This window comes from Camponotus vicinus, unplaced genomic scaffold (genome assembly GCF_025532165.1).
Source record: "Camponotus vicinus isolate PSW18456_S1 unplaced genomic scaffold, iyCamVici1.0 SCAF_1, whole genome shotgun sequence".
Classification (NCBI taxonomy): domain Eukaryota; kingdom Metazoa; phylum Arthropoda; class Insecta; order Hymenoptera; family Formicidae; genus Camponotus; species Camponotus vicinus.
Window position 1 is genome coordinate 22,710,141 of NW_028141945.1, and position 23,271 is coordinate 22,733,411.

Sequence of the window (23,271 nt, forward strand, 5' to 3'; positions counted from 1 at the left end):
AAATAATAAATGTTTTGACAATTTAATAAGAGAAATTAATATTTAATTTAATTATTATTAATTAACAAATACTATAAACGTAAATATGTCCATAAAATATTGACTGTCCTATAAATATTTTTCTTTTTGGCAGTATAAATATATAAATTATATCCTTGATATTTCACAAAGTTTGATAACAGCAATAAATAAAATTATTTGCAACGTTTTCGTATAAATTGAGCTTTTTATATTTAACAATATATCCGAAAAGCATAACTGTTGTTGACTAATTCTTTTGTTTATTTCAAAAACAGCCAACAATTATATACATTATACAATAATACAAATTAGTATTGAGCTTCTTCCTTTTATTTAAATCCCTATGTTTTAAAAAGCGCATTAACAATGTTACATAAAAAACAATGATATTTAATTCTCTCATTACAAACAAGAGAACAAGCTGTTTTTGCAATAAACACTTTCGATTGTTTTATTAAAAATAATTAATATGTATCACGTTTATACCTCAATGCCTGTGTCTTACCAGCTACTAGAAAAGCTGGATCTTCCAACATTGCTCTCACAATAGCTAGAAAATTAGCTGCTTGATCCTCATCGATCGCCCGTCTATCATAAGATAGTTGCACTGTCATTTTTGTTAGCTTTGTTAATGAAGAGTCTGCAAGAAGTTACAAAAATATTATTAGTTATAAGAGAAAAAAAATGCTGTACGAAATATTTTTAATAAAATTACCCAGCTCTTCACGTCCCGAGCCTATAGCAAGAATAGCAGTTTGCGGAGGATTTATAATTGCTGAAAATTCCTTGATACCAAACATTCCCAAGTTTGAAATTCTACATAATAAAATTTGTATATTAATACAAAAATTGCTGTACTTTTTATGATTTCTTTTTATGTATTTTTAGTTGAGACTTACGTGAATGTTCCTCCTTGAAATTCGTGCGGTTTAAGCTGTCCCTTTCTCGCTTTTTCGGCTAATTCTCGAATGTTTTTAGAGATATCTGTTAAATTCTTAGTGGCAGTGTCGAATACTATTGGTGTAATAAGTCCTGTTGGTGTTGCGACCGCTACACATACATCTACCTTTGGAACTCGAATAATCTGACAAGAATCGATTATTTATATTACAATTAAATTATATATCTTTACACAATTATATTACAGTAATAAATGAAATAATCGTACTAACTTGATCATTTTTATACAATGTATTTATATCGGGACATTCGACAAGCGCGTGAGCGACAGCCTTAATAACAAAGTCATTAATTGATACGTTTATATCCTCCGTCTTTAGTTTTCCACGGAGCTCGACCAATTTATCAATAGTTATATCCATAACCGCGTAAGAATGTGGTATAGTTCTCTGGAAGAAAAGAGTTTAAAAAGTTCCTTTAATTAAATTAAATATGAAATAATTGAGTTGAGTTTACAAATGTTCGTAATATCATACTTTTGCCTCGCTAAGTCGTTTGGCGATAACGGCGCGAATGTTGGATATTTCGATATCTTTGTACGGAGACGGCTGACCAGATGGAACGGACGTTTTTGCTGGACTAGGAGAACGTGCTTTATCAGTCTTTGGAGCTGGTACTGCAAAAAATATTCATAAAATGAAAGCAACACTACTCCAAAAAAAGATAGCATTTAAGATCTAATGTAGTATCACATTTACCGGATTTAGGTGCAACTTTTTGAATGCTATGCGCCTGAATATATGCAAGGACATCGCCTTTCAATAAACGATTTGTACGTCCAGTACCTTTGATTGAATCAGAATTCAAACCGTATTCCTCTAACAATCTTTTCACCGCCAAACCATATACTCTATATAATATATGTATTAAGATGATTATAATATACATCAAAATAAAAGTTTTTTATGTTTGTAAATTTGAAAATGATAGAGAAGAATAAATAAAACTAATTGGTTTACATAAAATAATGAAATCACAATATACATACTGCTCACTCGATGGTGGTTTTGCATCAATTGTTGCAGTTGGTTGAGCAGAACTTGGTGCTACAGCTGAGCTTGGTTTTGTCGATGTTGGAATAACAGCCTGTTTCCAATCCATTCCTTTCTCAACTGTAACAGCTATTAATTGTCCTATTTGCACCTCAGATCCTTCTGGAACCTAATAAACAGCAATAAACATAGTGTAAAGAACAAATAATGTAAACATATTCTATGTAAAATTATATATCATATAATGTAAAAAAGTTTAATACATACAAGAATTTTTGCAAGTACACCTTCTTCCTCTAATTCAAAAGTCATAACAGCTTTATCTGTCTGTATATCTGCTAATGCATCACCCGGTTGTATCTCATCACCTTCTTGCTTTAGCCATTTTATGATTGTACCTGTTGTCATGGTCGGTGAGAGGGCAGGCATAGGAATGTTTTGCCTGAAAATAACAGATGAATAATTCAACAGCAATTTGATGCTATAACTTTGAGCAAGACCTTCAAGCACATAAAAATATATAAGCATGACTTTAACATTATTTTTTAAAGAAATTTATAACTAATGCGCTCGTTAAAGGATCATACTGGCCAGGTGGTGGTGCTTCAACTTTTGTAACAGCTGGACTTGTTTCAACAGAAGCTGCTGCTGTTGCTGCTATTTTTGGAGCTGGCTCCACTGACTTATCTGGCATTTCCACTGACTTCCAATCTTCATCAGCTTCAACAGTGAGAGCAATTAGAGTTCCTACTTTGATATCCTTTGTTCCTTCAGGTATCTAAATAATATATTTCATATAATTTTTTTTATATACAATTTCCTTCAACATGATTTACTTATTACTATATTTAATGGTTCGACTTACAATTATTTTAGCTAATACACCTTCGTCGTCAAATTCCATTGTGACAATAGCTTTGTCAGTCTGAATATCCGCAATAGCATCGCCAGGGTTAATACTATCGCCTTCCTTTTTAAACCACTTTACTATAGTACCAGTTTCCATAGTAGGTGATAAGGAAGGCATTAATAATTCTTTTCCCTTCACTGAAAGAAAATATCTCTTGTCAATATGTTATTGTGAAAATGTAGAAACAGATATCTTTAACAATATGTATATAAATTAAAACGTGATTGCATAATCAAGAATATGTAGATTATTTGAAACAAGCATTACAAAAAATTTATTTTATTAAATATTGTATCACAAATGTATCTTTCGTATTCTTCTTTTTTTGTATTTACATTGTGAACGAGATAACTTTTTATTTCTCACAGATTCTTTCAATCAAATTTATATCTTTTAAAAGATAACCTCCAAATCGAAATTGACATTACAGGAAAAAAGTTGTTATTTCTGAATAAATGTCATACCGTCGAGAATCCTGGTGGTGTGGAAACATAATCGCTGATGTTTTAAGGGCACTAAAATACGCGGTGCGACACAACTGGTATATTTCAATGACAAGAGCATAAGTTTGGATCTTATTATATGCGCCATTTTCCACGTCGTGTCTCGTGCCTAGTCGCCTGATCTATCTTTACGAGCCACTCGAAACTACGACCTCCAACCTCTTTGACCTCTTTGATCTCTCTTCATATGCATAGATACATATATATTTATTAAAGAACATGTTTTTCTAATAAAACTTTTTTTTAATTTAAAATAACAAAATATATGTATTCCGGAAATTTATTCATATTTTACAGTATTTTTTTATGTCATTAAATATATTATTTCTTTTATAAAAGAAAACATGTTTATAACAAATAATATATAAGTTTCAATCAAAATAAGATTCTGTAAATTTGCAATAAAATAATGAAAAATATAATTTACGAAAAGACAATAATAAATATTTTAGTGGCGAGTAAAGAGAGTAAACAAAAATAGAAATTATTAAAATTAACATCATTTCTGAGCGAAATTTCTGTAATCTTTGCTGATAACAAAATCGTACAACTGATTTAAATCATTAATTAAATACTCATTAACTTTTACTTACGTTTCGAAAAGATGTTTTATTAAATTTTGAATTCAATTAATCGAAATTATTTGATCGCGAAGGATTAAAAATGGCTTCGTCGCTTTTTGCGGTATTATTTTTATTTCATCATTATAACAATAACAGTTTTTTCTCTCGTGATTAATTTTCGCATAGCACTTTTTCAATAGTATCAATCGCTTATGAATATACTCGAGTGTCCTACGCGATATAACGTATCGTTTGAAGGACTTTAGGGGTACGAAACCTTTTGAAATCAAAATGCGCGCACTCGATTGCATCGGTATCGCAAGATGGCGGCAATTATCGATAGTGTCGACATTCGATAATCGACCACCATCTCGCAATTTTCGAAGTCGATGGTGAACTTTGGCGAAGCGCGTCGCGTTTTCAAAAGGGAGAGCGTATTTTTTCAGTTTTATCGAGAGTGCATCGCGTTACATTGTGCACGATTATGTACAATAGATGCGCGTTAACGTTACAAGTATGTGCTATACAACGACGTTAGTGTAACGCGCGCTTGGATTATCGTTATATAAAAACTTGTGCTAAGTGTCTTCGGTTCGCGCGTGCCAAATCGTAGGATGCGTCGAAGGGCGGTAGAGGAGAATCGAGAATCATCCCCGCAGCATCGGACAGGATCCCGTGGATCATTCGGTCAGTCTCAATCAGTCTCTATTATTTCTATATAATTACGCAGCATTGATTTCCCCGTCTTTTCCCAGTCACTGATTTCGTATCGAATTTTTTATCGCACGCGCGCTCAACGATTGAAAAATAACTTCTTTCTTTAACAATAAGAAAGGAAAATATATATATATATTCGAAAGGATATATTTTCAAAATGTATAAATTTCTACTTTTTTTTTGTCTTTTCGACAGTTTAATAATTAATTCGAAATTTAGATTAGCTGAGAAAATGCTCTTGAAAAATTTTTTTCATTTATATATTTATATTTTGAAATATTTCGAACTTTGGGTCCCAAAATTGCATTTGTTAATCCACGAGATAATCCATGAGATGTAGGCCCAAGGGATCAAGTTCGATTGGAAACATCGATGAAATACGAATTAAGGAGAATGATATATTGACAAAATGACGATGATAAAGTATTATATAATAATGCGTACGATCGTTTTTTTTTTGTCGCGAATTTTATTTTTATAGTAAACGCATCTCGTATCGATATCCTTGCAATATTTCGCTCATATCGATTCCACCAATCGATACGATTTTTTAATTGACGATTGTTCAATCGCTCGTTGTTGCTCGCCAGTATAAGAGGAATTTGGCACTCGTTATGACTGTTACGACTGTTGTGAACATTAATATGCCATGCTACAATGACCCGTGAAAAATTGTGTATATATATATATGTATATATATAACGGGCGCTTTAAAAGCGTATGTATATCATGCATTCCTTATAATCTAATTACACAATCTAATTACATGGTAATTTTCGCGATGGGTGCCGTTGTCATCGAGTTCGGCGAATAAAATCTAGGAGAGGCTCGATATTTTAGCGTTTTTGACATTTTAATAGTTACTCGTATAATTCTTTCTTTTTTCAGATTTGTCGTTGCTGAAATAAAGAGCCTCTATCGCGTGCCATTATAAATCTAAAGATACTAACTTCGTTCAGGCTTTGGTGATAGTACGCAATTTCGTCGCAGTTTGCTCGCTTGTGTCGATATAAAAGTTTGTGAAAATGATTGTACATACTTAAAACGAGATATACGAATAACGATATCCAAATCAGATTCTCTCTCAATCGAGAATAGTCTTGTATACTTATAAATACGCATCGATTTGAAAACTTTCGAAAAAGAACTTTCGATTGCGAAGAGACGCGATAAAAGGTTTCCCAAAGCCGGACATTAATTATCCGGTAATTCGTCACGCGGATAAAATTTTATTTTCATCCGACAAGTGACGCTTATTTAATGTTGAATGTCATTGATAAAAAATGATAATAAATCGCAACGCTGGTAAATTTAGCGTTTAAGAGAATTATGAGAGATATTCAGTCTGATAACCGACAATTTTCTCGATCACGCAGTCTGCTTTTAAATTAATTAACATTTCTTCATACGTGTATAATTGTTTTATTACGAATCCTTATTAATAAACATGATAGCTATTATTATCGTTTTATTTAGTCGTTGATTATGTACAATTGCACTCAAATTGCAAATAAAAAGCACTTTTTGCTGTATAACTATTTCCTGTTTTGCACGCTTCTTAATTAAATCCTCGGAAAGGGATTCCTTTATGTTTCCTTTTTTCCTCTTTCTTCTTTGTGTTGGCAGTAGTGTTACTTGTGCTCTTGGAATGATGCTTACGAGTAATAGTTTTCCCTTTGCTGGTAAAGTGGTAAAGGAGTCACAGGCGAGAGATCTTCATCATCTAAGCTCGATTCAGTTTTCAGAGGAAGCGTTGCCAGAGCGTTCACTGATGAATAAGATGCGATGAATTAATTAAAAAAATTAGTACTGCAAATTTTATTAGTACTAAAGCTTTATTAAAAGCTTTATTAAAAGTGAAGTTACATTTTGCTATTTTATCTATTTTTATTCTTACCATTTTATTATTCCTATGAATTATTTAAATTTGTGCAATATATCAATTTCAGCCTAATAAACATATATTTGTAGAAATGTAAAATTGTGATTGATTTGTATAGCTTGATAGGACAAAAAAATAGAAGAAAAAAGATGAACAAAAATGAAAAATGTGATAAACAAACCTGAAAATGATAATATGTCGTGCGTGTCCTATAGAGGAGGATGTAGTAAGCATGTCAGTCAGTGTGCCTGGTTACCTATACACAAGCACAAAACAATCCAAACAACACTCTAAGACAAAACTATATATTCGTTGTGTCGAACAAAAGCTATTAAAATATCGCAAAATAGCATAACTCAAGTAAAACATGCGCGCCCGCGTCTGTGAGAAAAATATAAAGTAAATTACTCGAACCATTGAATAAACATTGATTCAATTGATTCGTCCAATTGATGAACAAGATTCAACAAAACGATTTTTGTAAACAATAGAAAAAAAGTTATTGTATTCGTGATATAAAAGAACGTGGAAACTTGGCAATTGCGTTGATCTTGAAAAATAAAAAAAAATTCTCCTTTATTCCTTGAAAGCTAAATGAAACAAACATGCTGCCATAGCTCTACGTATAAATGATTAAAATCATGCAAAAGTTATGTAATATAATATTGACGTACCTGCTACCATTTTACTTTTCTCCATCACTTGTTTCGCCAATATCTGATTAAGTTGAAGAATGTGTTCCCTCTGTCGCTTTTCTTCCACCACTTTTCGTTTCAATTTATCTGATTTTTCTATGTTAGAGTCATCATCTGAAACCATAAATGAAATACAGATTATAAAGATATGTTTTTTAAAGATTCAATGTTAAAAAAAGAAAGATAATTATAAAAAAAAGATATTACGTACCACCTCCTTCCGGTGCAGTCACGGTCGTTTCCGAAAGCATTTTCCTGATCGCTTCCGCCTTTTTTAAGCGCTGCTCCTGTTCTTCCGCTGTTAGTTCCGGCGTCTGAAAGAGAGAGAGATTAATAATATATAATAATATATAGTAATATATTAATAATATATGTCTGAAACATTAAATTTATTTAATTTATATATGTCAAAGAAAGATTATAAATTTCCATATTTCAATATTTCAATATTTTTTAAATTTTTCTAGTTGTCTATTTTATATTAGAAATAAAATGCGATAAATGTAACTCCAATAATTTTTACTTTTTTAATGTACATGTATTGAATTAAAAGAAATTAACAAATAGTAAATATAGTAGTTGCATTTAGTAAATATAGTAATTGCAAATACAGTATAAATATTAGAAATTTTTAACAATATAATTTTTTATACATGCTCAGTTCAAAGAAATTAATGTTACCTGTTCGGGAATATATCGCTCGGGAATAACAATTTTGTTGGGCGTGCCTAATAGCTGATCTATAGTACTCTCATTATACTTCAACTCTTTGTGACTTAGCGTTGATCGCACCACATCAGGAGCGTTTATTCTAGGTCTGAGTGCTCTTTCCATGTCCAAATCATCTCTAGCTCTGCCCATGCCCTGAAAATTATCAAAAAATCTCGTTAGACAAGTTCACAGTTTTCAAATCTGCGAGTATGATATAACGATATGAATAAATGGAGAACAAATGACAGAGCGAAATACAGGTAGACAAAGATAGGGAAATGAGAGAGAAAGAGAAAGAAAGAACGGAAATTGAATGAAACAAAAAGTACCATCTTCGAGAAAGTATCTTCCAAGTCGAGCACCGGTTTACTACTAGACACAGTATAGTGCCGCCTCTTCTCCCGCGGTATTTGTCTTCGTCTCGGTCCTTCCACTTTTTTCTCCGTCATTTCTTTAATAATTTGTTTGGCAGCCTCGCTTTTGAATACTGGCGACAATTGTGGCGATTCGGATTGTTTTGCATTCGCCGTCGTTGCGACAACAACCGGTCGCGCATCGTGAACGCCAATGTTAGTCGACGATGTTAATTCGGAGCTCACGGTATCCGCGAAAGTCGCAGTTTTGTCATATTGCCTGTATAGTGGTCCGAACGGATGGTTGTGATAATGAGACTGTGCGGTGACCATTGCCGCTTGCGGCGAATAATTTTGATTCTGACTTGAGCTATAGGACGATGCGGTAGAATAGTTGGGCGAACTCATCGGCACATAAGAGCTGGACGTAGGGCTGTCCGTGTACGGTGATAAAGTGCTATCGGAACTGCCGTCGTGATTTTCAAACTGCGATTGAACGTAAAAAAAAAAAATGTAAAATACTAAACAGGATTAACAAAAATGGAGGCGAGATGAAATAAAATCATATCCGTAAAAAACAAATATCAAGCGTGGAGAAGTAAAATTTAGCTCTAAAGGATGATCTGGAATTGCATCTATCGCGTCATCTTTCAAGCATCTGAATTGCTGCTTGGAGCTTACCCTAATTTTATGTCGTCGCGCCATCATACTCTTGAGAGCGTGCATGCTATCGCTGCGTGGTGGAGGTACCACTGGCCCGTAGTGTATCCCAGAGTGCTGCTTTTGTCCGCCGAAACCGCGCGGCAAAGACATGCTTCGTTGGAACTGAACATCGTCTAGTTCAGACAGTTGAACCGTGCTTTGCGCGTGAATAATCGATGGAGATTCTTCGACTACTTTGCCCAGTTGAGCTTTCTAAATATTAAAAGTCTTACGTTAGCATACACGTGGCAAATAAAAAATTGTTTCTTTTTCTTTTATATTTTTATTAGATTTAATTGCTCCAATTACTCTAATTTGCAAATTTGTATAAATAAAGATAAAGTAAGATATATTTTAGACAAGTTATATAAATGAAATGTATTATTTTCGTTTATATTAATGACTTACTTCGAATTTTTGGGAGCCTCCCAAATCATCGTCGCACAATCTCTTTGCGCCGCCTGGTGCTTGAAGGCCATTTGTCAGAGGAATCCCAATATTGCCGGTTCTATCGCCGCGATCCCTTTGACGCCTTTCCGATTCACGTTTTACTATACGCACCGTTTTGATCTCTTGCTTCTCGCGATTGTGAATTAATCCTGCCAACGTGAAACAGAGGGAATGAAATTTCGATCCGTGACAAGTTTGATGATTCTGCGACGAAACAGACGACTTACCGGCGAATTTGTTGTCTTCATTTTGTTTATAATTATCGTTCAATAATGTCTCTTCGCTCAAAGGTGGCGGCGGTGGCGGCGGCGGGATATATTCCGGGGCAGAATTTGACGTGCCATTCAATATATTTCCGTTATGCTTACTCGTATCGGCAACGTAATCGCCTTGTGTTAAAAACGATAAATTAATAAATAAATATTTAATAAAATTATCTTATGTAATTCTAATCATTTTTTTAATATTATTTATAAACATGTATATATTTTAACATATAATTTTAAATTTGATATAGTTAAGATATTGTTACGTGCGCGCCCGAGTCGTTGCGGCCCTGCCGTTGTCCGGATCCCGTGGTCAATTGTTTATAAACAACGAGAGTCAAGCTGAGTCGGGAAAATAGCTGTCGAGCTATACGGACGCGTTTCCGCGATCCGCGGCTTATTAATATCGTTATTGTGTGTTCTCTGAGTTCTGTTATTAAAGTTCTCTTAATCATTTAAACCGTATCATTATTTACGAGTGCGCGGGTGCCGTGTAATTAGAGTGTGCCGATCGGTTGTGTCGCGCGCGTTCGATAAATATCGTTCCGCGGACGCAACAATATTATCTTAATTAATATATCATAAACTTATATATCGCTTAACGAATATTACCTGTTATTCTAGAATCTGTATTAACGTACAAAGGTGCCACTTGAATCGCGCTACCTTTGCCCTGCATTTGATCTTTTAATAATTGTTGCTTCAATTGATGTTGTTGAATCTGCTCACGCAATTGCGGAGAAAGCGCCGATATATGATTTTGGGAGGGTTGTGCAAAAGATTGTTGATTTTGCGGGCGATTTAAAGGAGATAAATCCTTGTATTGCGTAGGAGAGCCGTATCGCTGAGAATTATCGTTTTGCTTATTCGGAGGTGAGATGGATAAAGATGGGCTTGATGGCGAGTCTAAACCGTGATCCAAGGTTATTCCGGAATCTAAGTCAGTCTCTAGCCAAGAATTTTGCGTACGCTTCTTGGGATGATGTATCTGAGAAGCTGAGAGAAAATATGCATTTTTAATCATATTATTAAATTAACAAAAACATTTTTGAGAAAATACATATCCTAATAAAATTTAATAAGTTAATGAAAAATATACCAAATGTTCTCTTATTTAAAGATAATATATATGTGCGATAATCGCCTCACCCATCGTGTGCAGATAGAGCGGGTTAAATCGAGTAAAAAAAAGTTTTCCACCATTTTGCGATTTTCAATGTTAATAATTAATTATATATTAATTTAATCCGCGCGAGTAAAAGCGCGCAAATTGTGTGGCTGATTCTTTTAAATGAATATCTAATTAATTATTGTGAAAATCGCAAAAGACTATTTTTACTCGGTTTAACTCGCTCTCTCAGCACAATGGGTGATTATTACCGGATACCTTGTATATATACATTTTTAAAAATATTATATATACATTTGTTAATTAGGATAATTTACGATTAATTATAATTAAATTTTATAGCTTTTAAGTATTGACAATTTTAAAGATAACGCGTATTAATTTACATTTAAATTCACCATGTAGAGGCTGCGGGCGAATTTGCTGTACCAAACTGTGAGATTTCTCTGTCAGTTGGCGAACTTGAATGCTCAATTCCTTTCTTTGTCTCTGCAGATCGCCGACAAGTTGCTGCATTCGTCGTAATTCCGCTTCCAGCGGTGCGGTCGTGCTCGAAGTGTCTCTCGCGATATTACCGGCATATCTTCTGGACGCTTGCACTTTTTGCCTCAGTACTACCAAATCTTGCTCCAATCTCGCATTTTCGGCTACCGTCTCCTCAAGTTTCTGCAAACCATGTAAAATTCGTTATCAAGGCTATCAAAATAAAAATGCGTGATTATAAACGATAGGCAATCGCAATGCATGACGAGAATGGTAAATAAACAGCGAACGGCGGAACTGAAAATAAATATTGTGTTATAAATAATGCAAATTACCTGGAAGAATATCGGTTTTACCTGGAAACAATGAATCGAATATTTAATTGGAATAACATAATTATGCAATCTATTCTCTTTATGTAAATATATCACTATGCATTATCTTCGCGATACTGCAGATTTATATTGTAAACGGTTAAAAGCAATGAAAGATAAACTGAAAAATACATCGAAAAGCTTGAAAAAGAAAGAGAAAGAGATTTATATATTATAAATATAATTTATTTTATTAATTAAATTTTATTAATTAATTTATTTTAATAATTAAATTTGTATAAAAAAACGAGATTAATTCTCTCTTTTTTAAAAAAATTGTTATCAGCAAAAATAATAATAATAATAAAGCAGGCTTTTATATATGCGCTTTTAATTACGTTTATAATGTCGAGAAAAATAAAAAAAAATGAAAAGCAGCGATTAACCGCGTTATAAAATTTGAATTGATGCATAATTTATGCTTGTTTTTCCGCCAATCAATTTTGTATCGTTTTTTAATAACGAATTCGCGTGTAGCTCGATCAGAATGTGAGAACGAAAAAAAACGCATAGTTAACGAATACGTTTCTAAAATTGTCTACCTTCGAATTGTGAGCTAGCAACACCCTCACTCTGCTCAATTCGCGCTCCAACAGAAGTTGCTGCTTCCGGTATCGTTCGGCTTCGGCCAAATTGCTTCTGCTACCTTGCAGTTTGTGCCGCAATCCGCCCAAAGCCTTCTCGAGTATTTCCTGCGTATTAAATCAGTCATGCATCTAATATGATTTCTATATTTCGATATTAGGACAATTCATGTCATCTTTCAGTTTATTATTACGTCTAAAACATATGATTCGTTTCAATTTCAGGCGAATAATGATACATCGATTCTTCTAAATTATAGATGCAATAATTCAGATGAACGATAATATAATTGGAATTTTTCTTGAATTTAAAGTATTCGAGATACAGAATTGTCTTCAAGAATGCCGCAGAATAAATTTTTTTTAAGAGAATAAAGCTCAGAACTTTTATCAATTAATTAGACATAATATCTTTATCAATTGTATTATTCTACAGTGTTCTTGAAATTTTTCAAGCAGTTTTAAAGTCCCGGTCATTATTGTGATGTAGATGTTAATATCAACCTTGTCTTGTTGGAGACTGTGCAGCGTACCAGATTCCTCTTGAAGTAATCGATCGAGTTTGTAGAGCTGCTGCACTTTGGCCTGCAACATAGAAAGGGTACTAAATGAACTAACGAAGACTTCAAGTTTCGTTGTTCAAGGGACAAGTAGGCGTAGGTGTAGCGTTTCAACCGGAACGAATCTCGGAAAAAGAGAGATCCGCCATCGCTAGTCCTAGAACAACGCGTACCTCTGTTCTCTCGGTATTTGTCTCTATCTTTGCCTATGAATGAGGCTCTTTCGTGTGTGGAATATATTTTCTGCCTTTTCACTAAGCCTGATATTTTAATCTTATATTCGACAGCAATAGCTTTATCAGTAAAGCATAATTTTAATTTATTAAAATAACACATTTTCCTGTATTTTTTAATGATTTTATTATAATTTATTTTATATCTCTTCAAAGCTAATTATTTATATTAACGATTGCCAAAAAATTTTTAAAGGTTTTTAGATATTGTTTTCTTAAATAAATATATCTACAAATATTTTATATTTTTTGACAATCTTTAATTTTTACTTATCTATAACTTTAATTAATTTATCTTTGAAAAGATATAAAAAATAATTGCTAGAAAGACAATGCAAGAAAATATGCAATTATATTACATTAAAATTAAATAGTAAATTCAACAGAAATATGCAATTTTTTTTTATTATATAAAAAAATGTTAATTAAATTTATTTTTATTATTCGTTTTTTTATTATTCGTTTCAAGTTTAGTCACGTGCAGATATCAAAAATTCTCGGGAGTTTCAACGGTAATAGAAGGAAACGAGACGGAAAGATACTAACAATAAGTGGACATTGCCCGTAGAGACTCGAGATTCGCCTAGAGAATATATCCCGCGGTAAAGTGAGCTTTTCGTAGAATTTACGAGAAGTCGTAAGTGTCGTCCGAGTTCTGTGTCTCACGAGATTCTGTCTGCGAGAGTCGGTTCTTAATTTTTGCACGTATGCTTTTCTCCCAATCAGCTTTTCTGTCCATTATGGATATACTTATTGTTAGTTTATAGCACGTGAGAGATCAAGAATTGTCTTTTGGTCAAGAAGATGTCTAACGCGATGCGTGTTACGCTAATAATAAGTGCGGTTTTTAGCACACTTTGCGACAAGAATATAACAGAAAATATAAAATAGAAAGTGGAACGCATGAAATATTAAACGACTACATGTTAAATGTCAAACATATTTCATAAATAATAACTAATGTGTAAAGTTTAAAAGGTTACGAATATTAATCGAGGTTACGAAAATATTTTTTTACACTTTCATTATAAAATTGTATATTTTCGCGACACTTTTAAAGAAAATATTTAATATTCAAAAAGTAAGAATTGTTAAACTCCAAATAAATAATCATTTTTCCAATAGCATAAATTCGAGTAAATTAAACTCACAAGGCAACATAAAAAATCCATCTAACATGTTTTAATTAAAGTTAACTAATCACGCACCTGTAACTGTCCATGATCGGGACTCAATCTGTCCCAATCTCTGCGCTCCTCGGCCAACAATCGTTGCTCTTGCACTCTCTGATTAAATTCCAGACGGTCGCGATGATCCCTCGTATTTTCGTGCATGAGATCATGACGAGAACCAGAAACATTGCTAATCCCGTTGGCAGTGTTACGATTATATAGGGAACCCAATTTCACCATATTATCCACGAGGTTCACGAGAGGCTTGCTCTTCTCGTACTAGTTTAAAAAAATCAAACACAGTTAACGTATTCCTTTTATATCTTTTTAATCGAATTCTTATACATGTATTAATAAATACAATGTATTAATAATTAATACATATATAAGAATTCGATTTAATGCATTAATAATTATAGACAAATAATATGAATCAAATATGAAACCGAATTAACAAATAAAGTAATAAATAGTTGACAAAAAATTCAATCTGAAGGATTAGATTTGACAGCAGAAATATATAATTAAATTTTTTTTAAATCTGACTCAACATAATTTTCTTAAATTTTCGAAAAACGAATTATCGGCATCTTCTCTTTAAATTATCGAGCCTTTTATTCCGTATCTATATCGTGAAGAATTCCATGAATAGTTTCCAGAAATACAAAGTACATATTTCACGTGATAAACATATCTCACCTGCTTCTCGAGATCCATTAGGTGTCTCTTGAGTTCCTCGAGTTTTTGAAGATTCTCCAATCGTCTTGGTGTGTCGAGTTCCGCCAGTCTAGCCTGCGATGCAAACAAAATACACGAAACGTTTATCACACTACATTAAAAGCTTCTTCATTCCTCGCGTGCTAATTAACGCATAAGTTTTTGCCAAGCGACTAGTCGCTCCGTGACATTCATTGCAAGCCAAATAATAATGCAACGGACACATAGTTGCGTAGAAAGGCGACCCCAAGTTCGACTCGACTTTCTCCTCGAATCTCGCACGTTACGGGATTACAACGTGTATTTATTTACGTTCCACATCTCGTACTAAATGTGTAGTCGTCTACTACAAACGATCGTATTTTTTATGTTGTAAAAATAAAACTTGCAATTTCTCAATTTAAATATAGAAACAAATGTATCGCACTTTTTTATTCAATAATCACAAGTAAAATGTAATCAAATTTAATCCCTTTTGAATATAATCTCTCAAACGTAAACCTCGTTTAAACCTCGTTATTCATGCGCGAGCATTACGTCGACGATAAAAGAAACAACATCGATCGTTTATACGGGATCACTCATTGTGTTACGTGAATTCGCAATTTGTATCAATTTAATTCAAACACATCCTGAAAGATCTCGTCAAACTGCACGGTCGTCCATCGTAAAGCGAATCATCAGCTTTCTCTTTAATATTAAAGTGGTGATTTAAATAGCAGCGTTTTTCGAGCTCGAGAAACCGACGTATCCTCACTGTCCTCGGACGGGTTAAACGGACCCCACGATTCACCATTGTCATCGTCATCGTCCGGATGGATCATCTAATTACTGTGAAAATTTCGTGCGAGATTGCGCGTATAAAGCTCTCTCTTCGGACCTGCGCCTCGATCTCCATGTGACACGTCTCCATCGCCTTGAGGACCGTCGCGTTCTGACGTCGCAACTGGATCAGCAGTAGCACCAGTTCCTCGTGGGTCCTGCCGAGAAGCTCACCGGCGGAGACGCGCACCAACCCGGACGCACCGCCCTGTGTCACCTGCCTGCCGCCGACGTCCGTTCTCAGGGAACTGTTGGCGTTGCTCTGTCGAGGCATGCAATTGTCTGTTAGCCACACGCGCAAACAATCGCGCAGGTAATCGAACTGTTACACAGGGAATTGCGTTACATTGATATCGTGACTGAGAATTTCTCGAGGAATTTCGCCCGACGCGTTAATTAATTACAAAAAGAAAAAAAATTCCAAAGAGAAACGACTGGGAGATTACTCTGATCGCGATTATTATTCGCGGAATATATGAACATGCAGATTTGATTGGCATGGTGGAGGAGAAAATGTTATTATCAACAGCGCAAATTAATATATATTAACACCACAATAGCTGCATCAATACAAACTCACAGCAATAAGACGTTATATGGCTAACTAATGTTCTAAATTCTAAATTATTCGATTCAATGAGATCTTTCAGAATATGCACAATATATCCTCTATTTTATCATTGATATATATTTTATACCTGCCGGAAATCAATGTTATTATGACAATTTATGATACAATATCTACTAAATTGTATTGCCCGAGAATGGAGTACAGAGAGGAATTAAAAATTACGAGCGTTACACGAGATACACATATATTCGACCATCCGGTTTCGCGAACCGAAACTGATAAAAATATGGAAATTAGCTTATGCGTGGAACAAATTCCACATAAATGCGGAAAATAGTGAATCCGCGATGAGCCCGAATTAGATACTCTATATTGAAATTTCTGCTGGCGGTTTTATCTTAGTTATGTCTATGAGAGTCTCTGTATAATTTTTCACTGCGAAGAATAGCTCGCTGAGAACGCAGGATAAAGATTGCCATTTCATCGATCTATTTGTCTGAATTTTGTATTCATTACTCCGCGTATTCCAAAATCGCTACATTTTAATTGCTCCTACGGTTGGATTTGAGGTAGTTTAAGAGGAGAAGCGAGAGAATATACTCGACCTCATATAATACGGCTGAAAGCCTTGATGGGATGTAAAATGGAACGCTATACATAAACATTGTCGAAACAATAATTGAAGCAGTTTTTATCATTCGAGTATTATATGAGATACAGTAATGAGTAAATAATAATAAGAATAATAATAATAATAAATATACACGCTATATCAATTTACAAATAACTGCTCATTCAGCCGAATATTCATCTGCGTTAAACAATGTTATTTATATTCCACGACATTATTTCGCCAATTATTGATAAAATCCGAAAATTTAATTTAAACTACACGAGATAACATTTCTTATATAAAAGTATTTTTTTTTAGTTTAAAATTACACCATGGATATCGTCATATTGTATAAGAATCAAAATCAAACGATAGCTATTTTTATAATTCTTCCTCCCTTACATTTTTGAATATTTGGTTAAAAAATGACGGTTCAAAAATATGTTCCAAAAATACGATTTCGACGACTATATTTACATTCCATTTTAAAGCTTCGAGCCAAATTGACCAAATTGATTATATTTCTCGTGCGCCAATTCTTTTTTTGCGTCGCAACGATTTTTAAAAGTCATAGAAAATCGGGAAAAAACGAGGTGTACGCCGCATAGTTTTCTATTACTTTCCAATTTTCTAATACGAGACTCTCTTACTAAGAGGACGAGCCGAAGACGACGTAAAAATTCTCACCGACCTACCAATACAGACAAACGCGAACAGATACAGGTCACGCTAAGGCTCGATGCACGTAATATTGCGGCAAAGGAAATGGCAGATTTCATTCGGCGAACGGTGCACGAATGAAATTCGAAGCAACCGATCGATATTTTTCTTCGCACAAACGAAAATACCTTCCTTATTTTAATGGACAGATTCTACAGAGTAACTCGTCCGCTTCTCGCATTCCTGCCGGAATCTCCGTCAATCTTTGCGCTATCTTCGAGGTCGTACAATCTTGATCTGTATTCGCAAGATTCCTGCGAGATCGGGAGCATTCCCTTGCGAAAAACGATCGCTCAGCGGATCCGGAATCCGTTTCCACCTCGCACTAAAATACATCAACATGTCCGCACGACAATCGCATCAAGAAGAAAAGGCTCGCTCACACTTGCTTAGAAGAATAATCTTTTGTTCACAAAAATTTTTTAAATAAAAATTTAAATTTTTAATACATTCGAATCACACATACATATCTTGTATTAATATCGATAGATTTTTATTTTTATTCTTTACACTTTTAATTAAGAATTATTAAATATATCAAATATAAATATAACTTTGTGAATAACAGATATCTCTCCATTTATGACGTCGATGCGAAAAAATTTGTTTCATCTCGAAAGTATTCATACAAGTTGAAAAATTCGCTTCACTTTGAAAGTATTCATACAAGTTGAAAAATATTTTATTAATCTACAAGATTAATAAAAAAAATTCATATGATACTTTATGTCTTTAGATATTTATATTAAAAACGCGTAAAGTCTCCGGAAGCCGCGCAAATATTCATCCTTTTTAATCTAAATTCCTCAGTTTCAAGTAAATATATGGATCGGCTACTCAATCGCATCTCACCCACGCAAGCAAGCGGCCGTCGCGTCTCAAGCCTTCCATTCCATTCCATTCCATTCCACCTAACGTTTTACCTGAACCCGTGGAAGTCCCAGCGTCTGTCTCACGGAACAGCCTGGAGGGCGAAGAGGAGGATGCGGAGGAGGGGATGCTCCAGTTTGCGTAGAAAATGAAGAAATTTCCACCACAAGCTCGCGTATCGCGTCGAAGAGACGAGCGGGATGGCGCGGGTCGAGCGTCGCGGAGGAGCGCGAGGAGGACTCGGACAGACTGGCGTCGTGCCCGGGTCCGATCGGCTTCGCCGACCGGCCGGCTGCATAGTGTGTGCATCGCCGCCTTGCCGGGTTCGTCCGATGCTTCATGTTTTGTACCTTTTGCCCCCCGAAGGGCCCCGACCGCCCCTCGACCACACGCGGTATGCTCGCCGACAAAAGTTCCGAGCTGCTGCTGCTGCCTCTTCTTCTTCTCCCTGCGTCTTTCCAGCTCGCTGCGACGCTTTTATTCACGGATGTTTTCCTCTATCGACGTTCTACGTTTCACCAGGACGACGACGCGGATCCACGAGTCCAGGAGATTCATGCGGTAATGGATATCATACGTCCTGCGAGAATATTACGCGTTCGCGAGAGCCAGGGTGTCGGTTTACGAAGACGACCAGCGGTCCAAGATGGATTGTAGATGAGAAGAAACAACGTTTTGCGAGAGACAAGTCGTATTTTTAGGAGTAATACGAGCGCCAGAATGCGGTTGGTCGATAAAGATTAAGATTTGAAACTCGAGACGCGAATAAATTGAATCTTCCAGCTCGTTCTATTTATTTCTGCTGTTGTTAAAAACTGAAGATCGAGCTAAGATGTAACAGTTCGAGACAACGGCTTGTTTCGATTCACATTAAATTTTTCATCTTGCACATGGTAATTTACATTTCACGAATATCTTATTGTAATATCGAAGCTATTTTTTTACGCGCGCAATAAGAAATAAATAAAAAGTTCAATAAATATATAAGAGAATGAAGACTATGCCGGCTAACATAAATAGAGAGATCCAGTGTGTATGAAGCTTAAGGTCCATTTGCAGTTTCTTGGCATGGTGCCCTTGCTGACCGGTGCTGACCGTATGCAGGATCGACCCTGGACCCTGTGTTTCTCTTTTTCTCCATCGTCTCTCCATTCCTCTTTTCGCTCCTTCTCTCTCTCCCTTTTTCTCTTTCTCTCTCGTTCACTCCCTCTTCGTCCTGGTCCTCTTGCCGCCCTTCACCGCTGTCCATTGTACGTAATGGCGCCAGGACGACGACACTTGAATCGCTACTTTCTTGCCTCCTCGTATGCCGCGCGTTTCAGAAAAATTCTTCTTAATTCGTGTTAAAAAAACGAACAAGTTTTCCTCCAAATTTTCGTCCGCGAAATGAAAAATCCGACTCTTGATCGCGGTCACAGTTGAGTATTCGCGATGAAATCGTCTCCGAAGAATGCTGTCTAACAGGATTGTTTGTAGCGCAAACTCCTCGAGCCGTGCTTAGAATTTTACGATCGTCCGACGTTATACTTGTTGCATACTAAAGAAGCGATTGCGAGAAGTCAAAGATCCACGCGCGTGGGGCTTTAATTGCATAGCTCCATTACATTCATCGCTATTTTAGGTGCGATCGCGAGAATAAATGAAGAAATCCTCGTTAGAGTTTCGCTTGGGTTCCAAATTGTGTATTTATTTATCCCACAATCGTAATCTATTCCGCATAATAATGAAATGATAATCATGAACCATATGCGTTCACGCTCGAATATATATTACGCAACTTAATAACGATTTTATCCATAAATTATGAGATACTCATCGGCCGTAGTTTGCCAGAAATGTTTTCCGCTTTGAAGAGTCAAAGCATTTGAATGGAAATTTGTTTCGCAAATTTATTGTACGCGATCCGATGTTATCGATATCACATTGACGTCGAATACGCATGTACGGCTCGTGTGTATAATATGCGAAAGTGTTATATTCTATCTCTCTCTCTCTCTCTCTTTATCTCTCTCTTTCTCGGCAACATTTTAATTAATTGAGCTAATGGAATTTACATGCTGCGATGATAATATGCAGGCTACGCCGCGTCAATAAAACAGACATGTGTGTATGTTTGCGTGACAGGGACAAAAGAGACAATTATAGATAAAGCAGGAAAACGACAAACGGTCGATCGTGCAACAATCTGCGGGAGAATTCGCCATTCGATCCCAGTAATTCGACCTCGGAACGCGACGATACGCGTACTCTGGCATTATATTGTACAAATCAGGAGGTTTTTGCGAGTTTTTGCGAGTTTTTTGCATCGCGCAAACGATACATTTTTCGCGAAAACTAATTATAACGTATACATAATGTATTTTTCGAGAGACGAGAGTTGGAAGGGGAGATATCACGAGAACGTCAGCCCCATAGGTTCGCACCGAGAAAAAAATCTGGTTACATTAATTAGAAATCTGGTAGATTCAACCAATATGTCTGTTGGAAAATGGGCGAATCAGAATTTTAGGAATTACCAGATGAGTATGATTAATTTTTTCCTGTTAAATTTACTGAATTTTCCTGGTAATAATACCAAATTTACAAAAAAATGGCATCACTGTGTCTATGTTTACTTAATATAGCAAAAAGTTTTATAGATCCAATTAGAAAATATTAATCAAATCCTTAGAGTAAAATCTATTAAACATTCTAGTTATAAAAATCGAGTCTTATTATGATAACTACACTGAGAAAAAAATCTGGTTACATTAATTAGAAATCTGGTAGATTCAGCCAATATGTCTTTTGGAAAATGGACGAATCAAAATTTTAGGAATTATCAGATGAGTATAATTAATTTTTTCCTGTTAAATTTACTAAATTTTCCTGGTAATAATACCAAATTTACAAAAAAATGGCATCAATGTGTCTATGTTTACTTAATATAACAAAAAGTTTTATAGATCCAATTAGAAAATATTAACCAAATCCTTAGAGTAAAATCTATTAAACACTCTAGTTATAAAAATCGAGTCTTATCATGATAACTAGAAATTCTTGGTTTAACCAAAATGCCTTCTATCAGATACGTCTTGTTGGTGCAATCAAATTTTTGTCAGTGCGCAAATCTGCTTGCGAGAAGCAGGTCGTGGATTTTCTTGTGAAATTAAATCGCGAATGCGCTATCGCTAAACACATACGATACTTTTATTACGAAACGCATTCTCTCCGGTTATAAATTTGCAGTCTGCGGTGACCGATCATAATTCTCGCGCGCGATGGTTGCACGATCGATGCCGCGAATGTGAAATGCGCGAATCTCCTCTCTTCATCCATCCATGCTTTCTGCCATGCCAATCGAATCGCAAATGGGCCTCGCGCCAAGGCGTTAATAAATAAAGACAACTCATGTTCGCTCACCCTTTTATGCAGCAGTTCGTTGCAATCCGCGCGCATCCGTTGCTGCTGATTTTGTCTCTGACTCGTCGCCGTCGTTGTACCTCCTCGATCGACTTCCCTGCCGATCGAGCTCATCATTTTTCTCTCGCCTGCGAATAGAAAGAAAGATTAAAGTTACGATCCTCCTCGAGATACGACGTTTCTTGCGTCAGAGAAAGCCGTTCGCAGGAAACGAAGCTCAGAGGAAGTCGCGTATTTCTGAGAGTTTCGTAACGAGCGAAAGGATATACGAGGCCAGAACTGTAGGAATTGTTGATATTCCTAAGGATTTCTTTCTCTCTGCTCGCGGGCTTGGACTCGAGCGAAAAAATTGTAATAACGAACGAGCAAATTGACTTTCTCCTTAATCACAATGATAGTCGTTTGTACTCGAGCTTCAAAGCGTCAGAACTGTCGGAACAATTTCCTCTCTCATTATATTCGTTATATATTCGAGATTTCGCAGACATTATAGAGCATTTTCAGCCACAAGTTTCAAAACTGAAACTTTATTTTCTTTTCAAATTAACATTTTAACTCTGGCGATTGTAAAGATAAAGATTATAGACTAACTTTTGCTAAAAATTATACCGGAAAAACAAGAGATTGTATACAAAAAAAATCATTAAAGCTAACTTGTTATTTTTTTATTTCAAAGAATTATTGAGTTTTGAAACAATTATTATATACTTTTGTTCTGAAAGTCCGCGAGTCATGGCTAGATTAAACGGCGATGGATCTGAAATGTCCTAAATCGTATGCCTGCAAAAATATTCCGCAACTGCAGTCATTGCACATTGTAAACTGGAAAAGCACAGACTTTCGTCTAACGCAGAATATTGCGCACAACTATTGTACATGTACAATTGAATTCTACGACATACCGAGAAAATTCTTGGTGAACCGTGGCATTTACGTTGCAAGAAAGAGACATTTCCTCTTGAGGATAGCATTTGCCAAGAGCTATCCTTCACATCTGTGCTCGCACACGATAAAGCTATTTTTACAATTTTCTTAATATTACATCGTACCATCAGTGCCAAAATATTACAATTGCTTGGATTTGGCTTTCCCAGAAATTAAAAAAATTTAATTAAAATTATACGAGTCAAATTTATTTAAAATATCCATCTCGCGTTTTAGAAACAGAGATGCTACAGGGAGAATTACAATATAATTTTTGCTTTTATTGGGCAAATGCTACGTGATATTCATGTAATATTACATAATCTCAGTCTGTATGTTTTATCGAAGCTGATATCGATTATACCTATCTTG

General features: G+C 35.2%; 2 protein-coding genes across 15 annotated transcripts in view; both read right to left on the reverse strand.

The window, feature by feature from the left end:
- Nucleotides 1–335: 335 nt before the first annotated feature.
- Nucleotides 336–3,515, reverse strand: LOC145959625 (dihydrolipoyllysine-residue acetyltransferase component of pyruvate dehydrogenase complex). The gene is made up of 11 exons (XM_083078641.1): nucleotides 3,348–3,515; nucleotides 2,839–3,020; nucleotides 2,561–2,751; nucleotides 2,241–2,415; nucleotides 1,970–2,142; nucleotides 1,680–1,831; nucleotides 1,458–1,597; nucleotides 1,194–1,370; nucleotides 921–1,105; nucleotides 737–837; nucleotides 336–661 (listed from the first exon to the last, which is right to left on the reverse strand). Exons 1-11 carry the CDS (start codon nucleotides 3,472–3,474, stop codon nucleotides 486–488), a joined length of 1,779 nt encoding a protein of 592 aa, XP_082934767.1. The 5' UTR covers nucleotides 3,475–3,515; the 3' UTR covers nucleotides 336–485.
- Nucleotides 3,516–4,062: 547 nt separating this feature from the next.
- The window catches only part of LOC145959628 (uncharacterized), a 133,789-nt gene continuing 114,580 nt past the window's right edge, over nucleotides 4,063–23,271 (reverse strand). For 8 of the 14 annotated variants that reach the window (XM_083078658.1, XM_083078646.1, XM_083078645.1 and 5 more), the window contains 17 exons: nucleotides 21,976–22,103; nucleotides 15,858–16,061; nucleotides 14,960–15,052; nucleotides 14,297–14,539; nucleotides 12,800–12,880; nucleotides 12,254–12,403; nucleotides 11,673–11,693; nucleotides 11,241–11,520; nucleotides 10,338–10,721; nucleotides 9,687–9,848; nucleotides 9,418–9,608; nucleotides 8,989–9,222; nucleotides 8,284–8,793; nucleotides 7,925–8,107; nucleotides 7,455–7,557; nucleotides 7,223–7,357; nucleotides 4,063–6,434 (listed from right to left, as the gene is read on the reverse strand). In XM_083078658.1, the coding sequence (XP_082934784.1) occupies nucleotides 6,322–6,434; nucleotides 7,223–7,357; nucleotides 7,455–7,557; nucleotides 7,925–8,107; nucleotides 8,284–8,793; nucleotides 8,989–9,222; nucleotides 9,418–9,608; nucleotides 9,687–9,848; nucleotides 10,338–10,721; nucleotides 11,241–11,520; nucleotides 11,673–11,693; nucleotides 12,254–12,403; nucleotides 12,800–12,880; nucleotides 14,297–14,539; nucleotides 14,960–15,052; nucleotides 15,858–16,061; nucleotides 21,976–22,103 (3,215 nt within the window). In that variant the 3' untranslated portion in view covers nucleotides 4,063–6,321. Of the gene's footprint in view, nucleotides 6,435–6,729; nucleotides 6,805–7,222; nucleotides 7,358–7,454; nucleotides 7,558–7,924; nucleotides 8,108–8,283; nucleotides 8,794–8,988; nucleotides 9,223–9,417; nucleotides 9,609–9,686; nucleotides 9,849–10,337; nucleotides 10,722–11,240; nucleotides 11,521–11,672; nucleotides 11,694–12,253; nucleotides 12,404–12,799; nucleotides 12,881–14,296; nucleotides 14,540–14,959; nucleotides 15,053–15,857; nucleotides 16,062–21,975; nucleotides 22,104–23,271 lie in introns of all 14 variants that reach the window. The other 6 variants (XR_014435109.1, XM_083078648.1, XM_083078653.1 and 3 more) reach the window with 6 other exon arrangements.

Excerpts from the sequence above, each read along its gene's own strand:
- LOC145959625 (XM_083078641.1), bottom strand. The coding sequence starts at position 3,474 with ATGGCGCATATAATAAGATCCAAACTTATGCTCTTGTCATTGAAATAT. Across the intron at positions 2,416-2,560 it reads GAAGCACCACCACCTGGCCA|GCAAAACATTCCTATGCCTG; the intron begins GTATGATCCTTT and ends TGTTATTTTCAG. Across the intron at positions 2,143-2,240 it reads GTGTACTTGCAAAAATTCTT|GTTCCAGAAGGATCTGAGGT; the intron begins GTATGTATTAAA and ends GCTGTTTATTAG.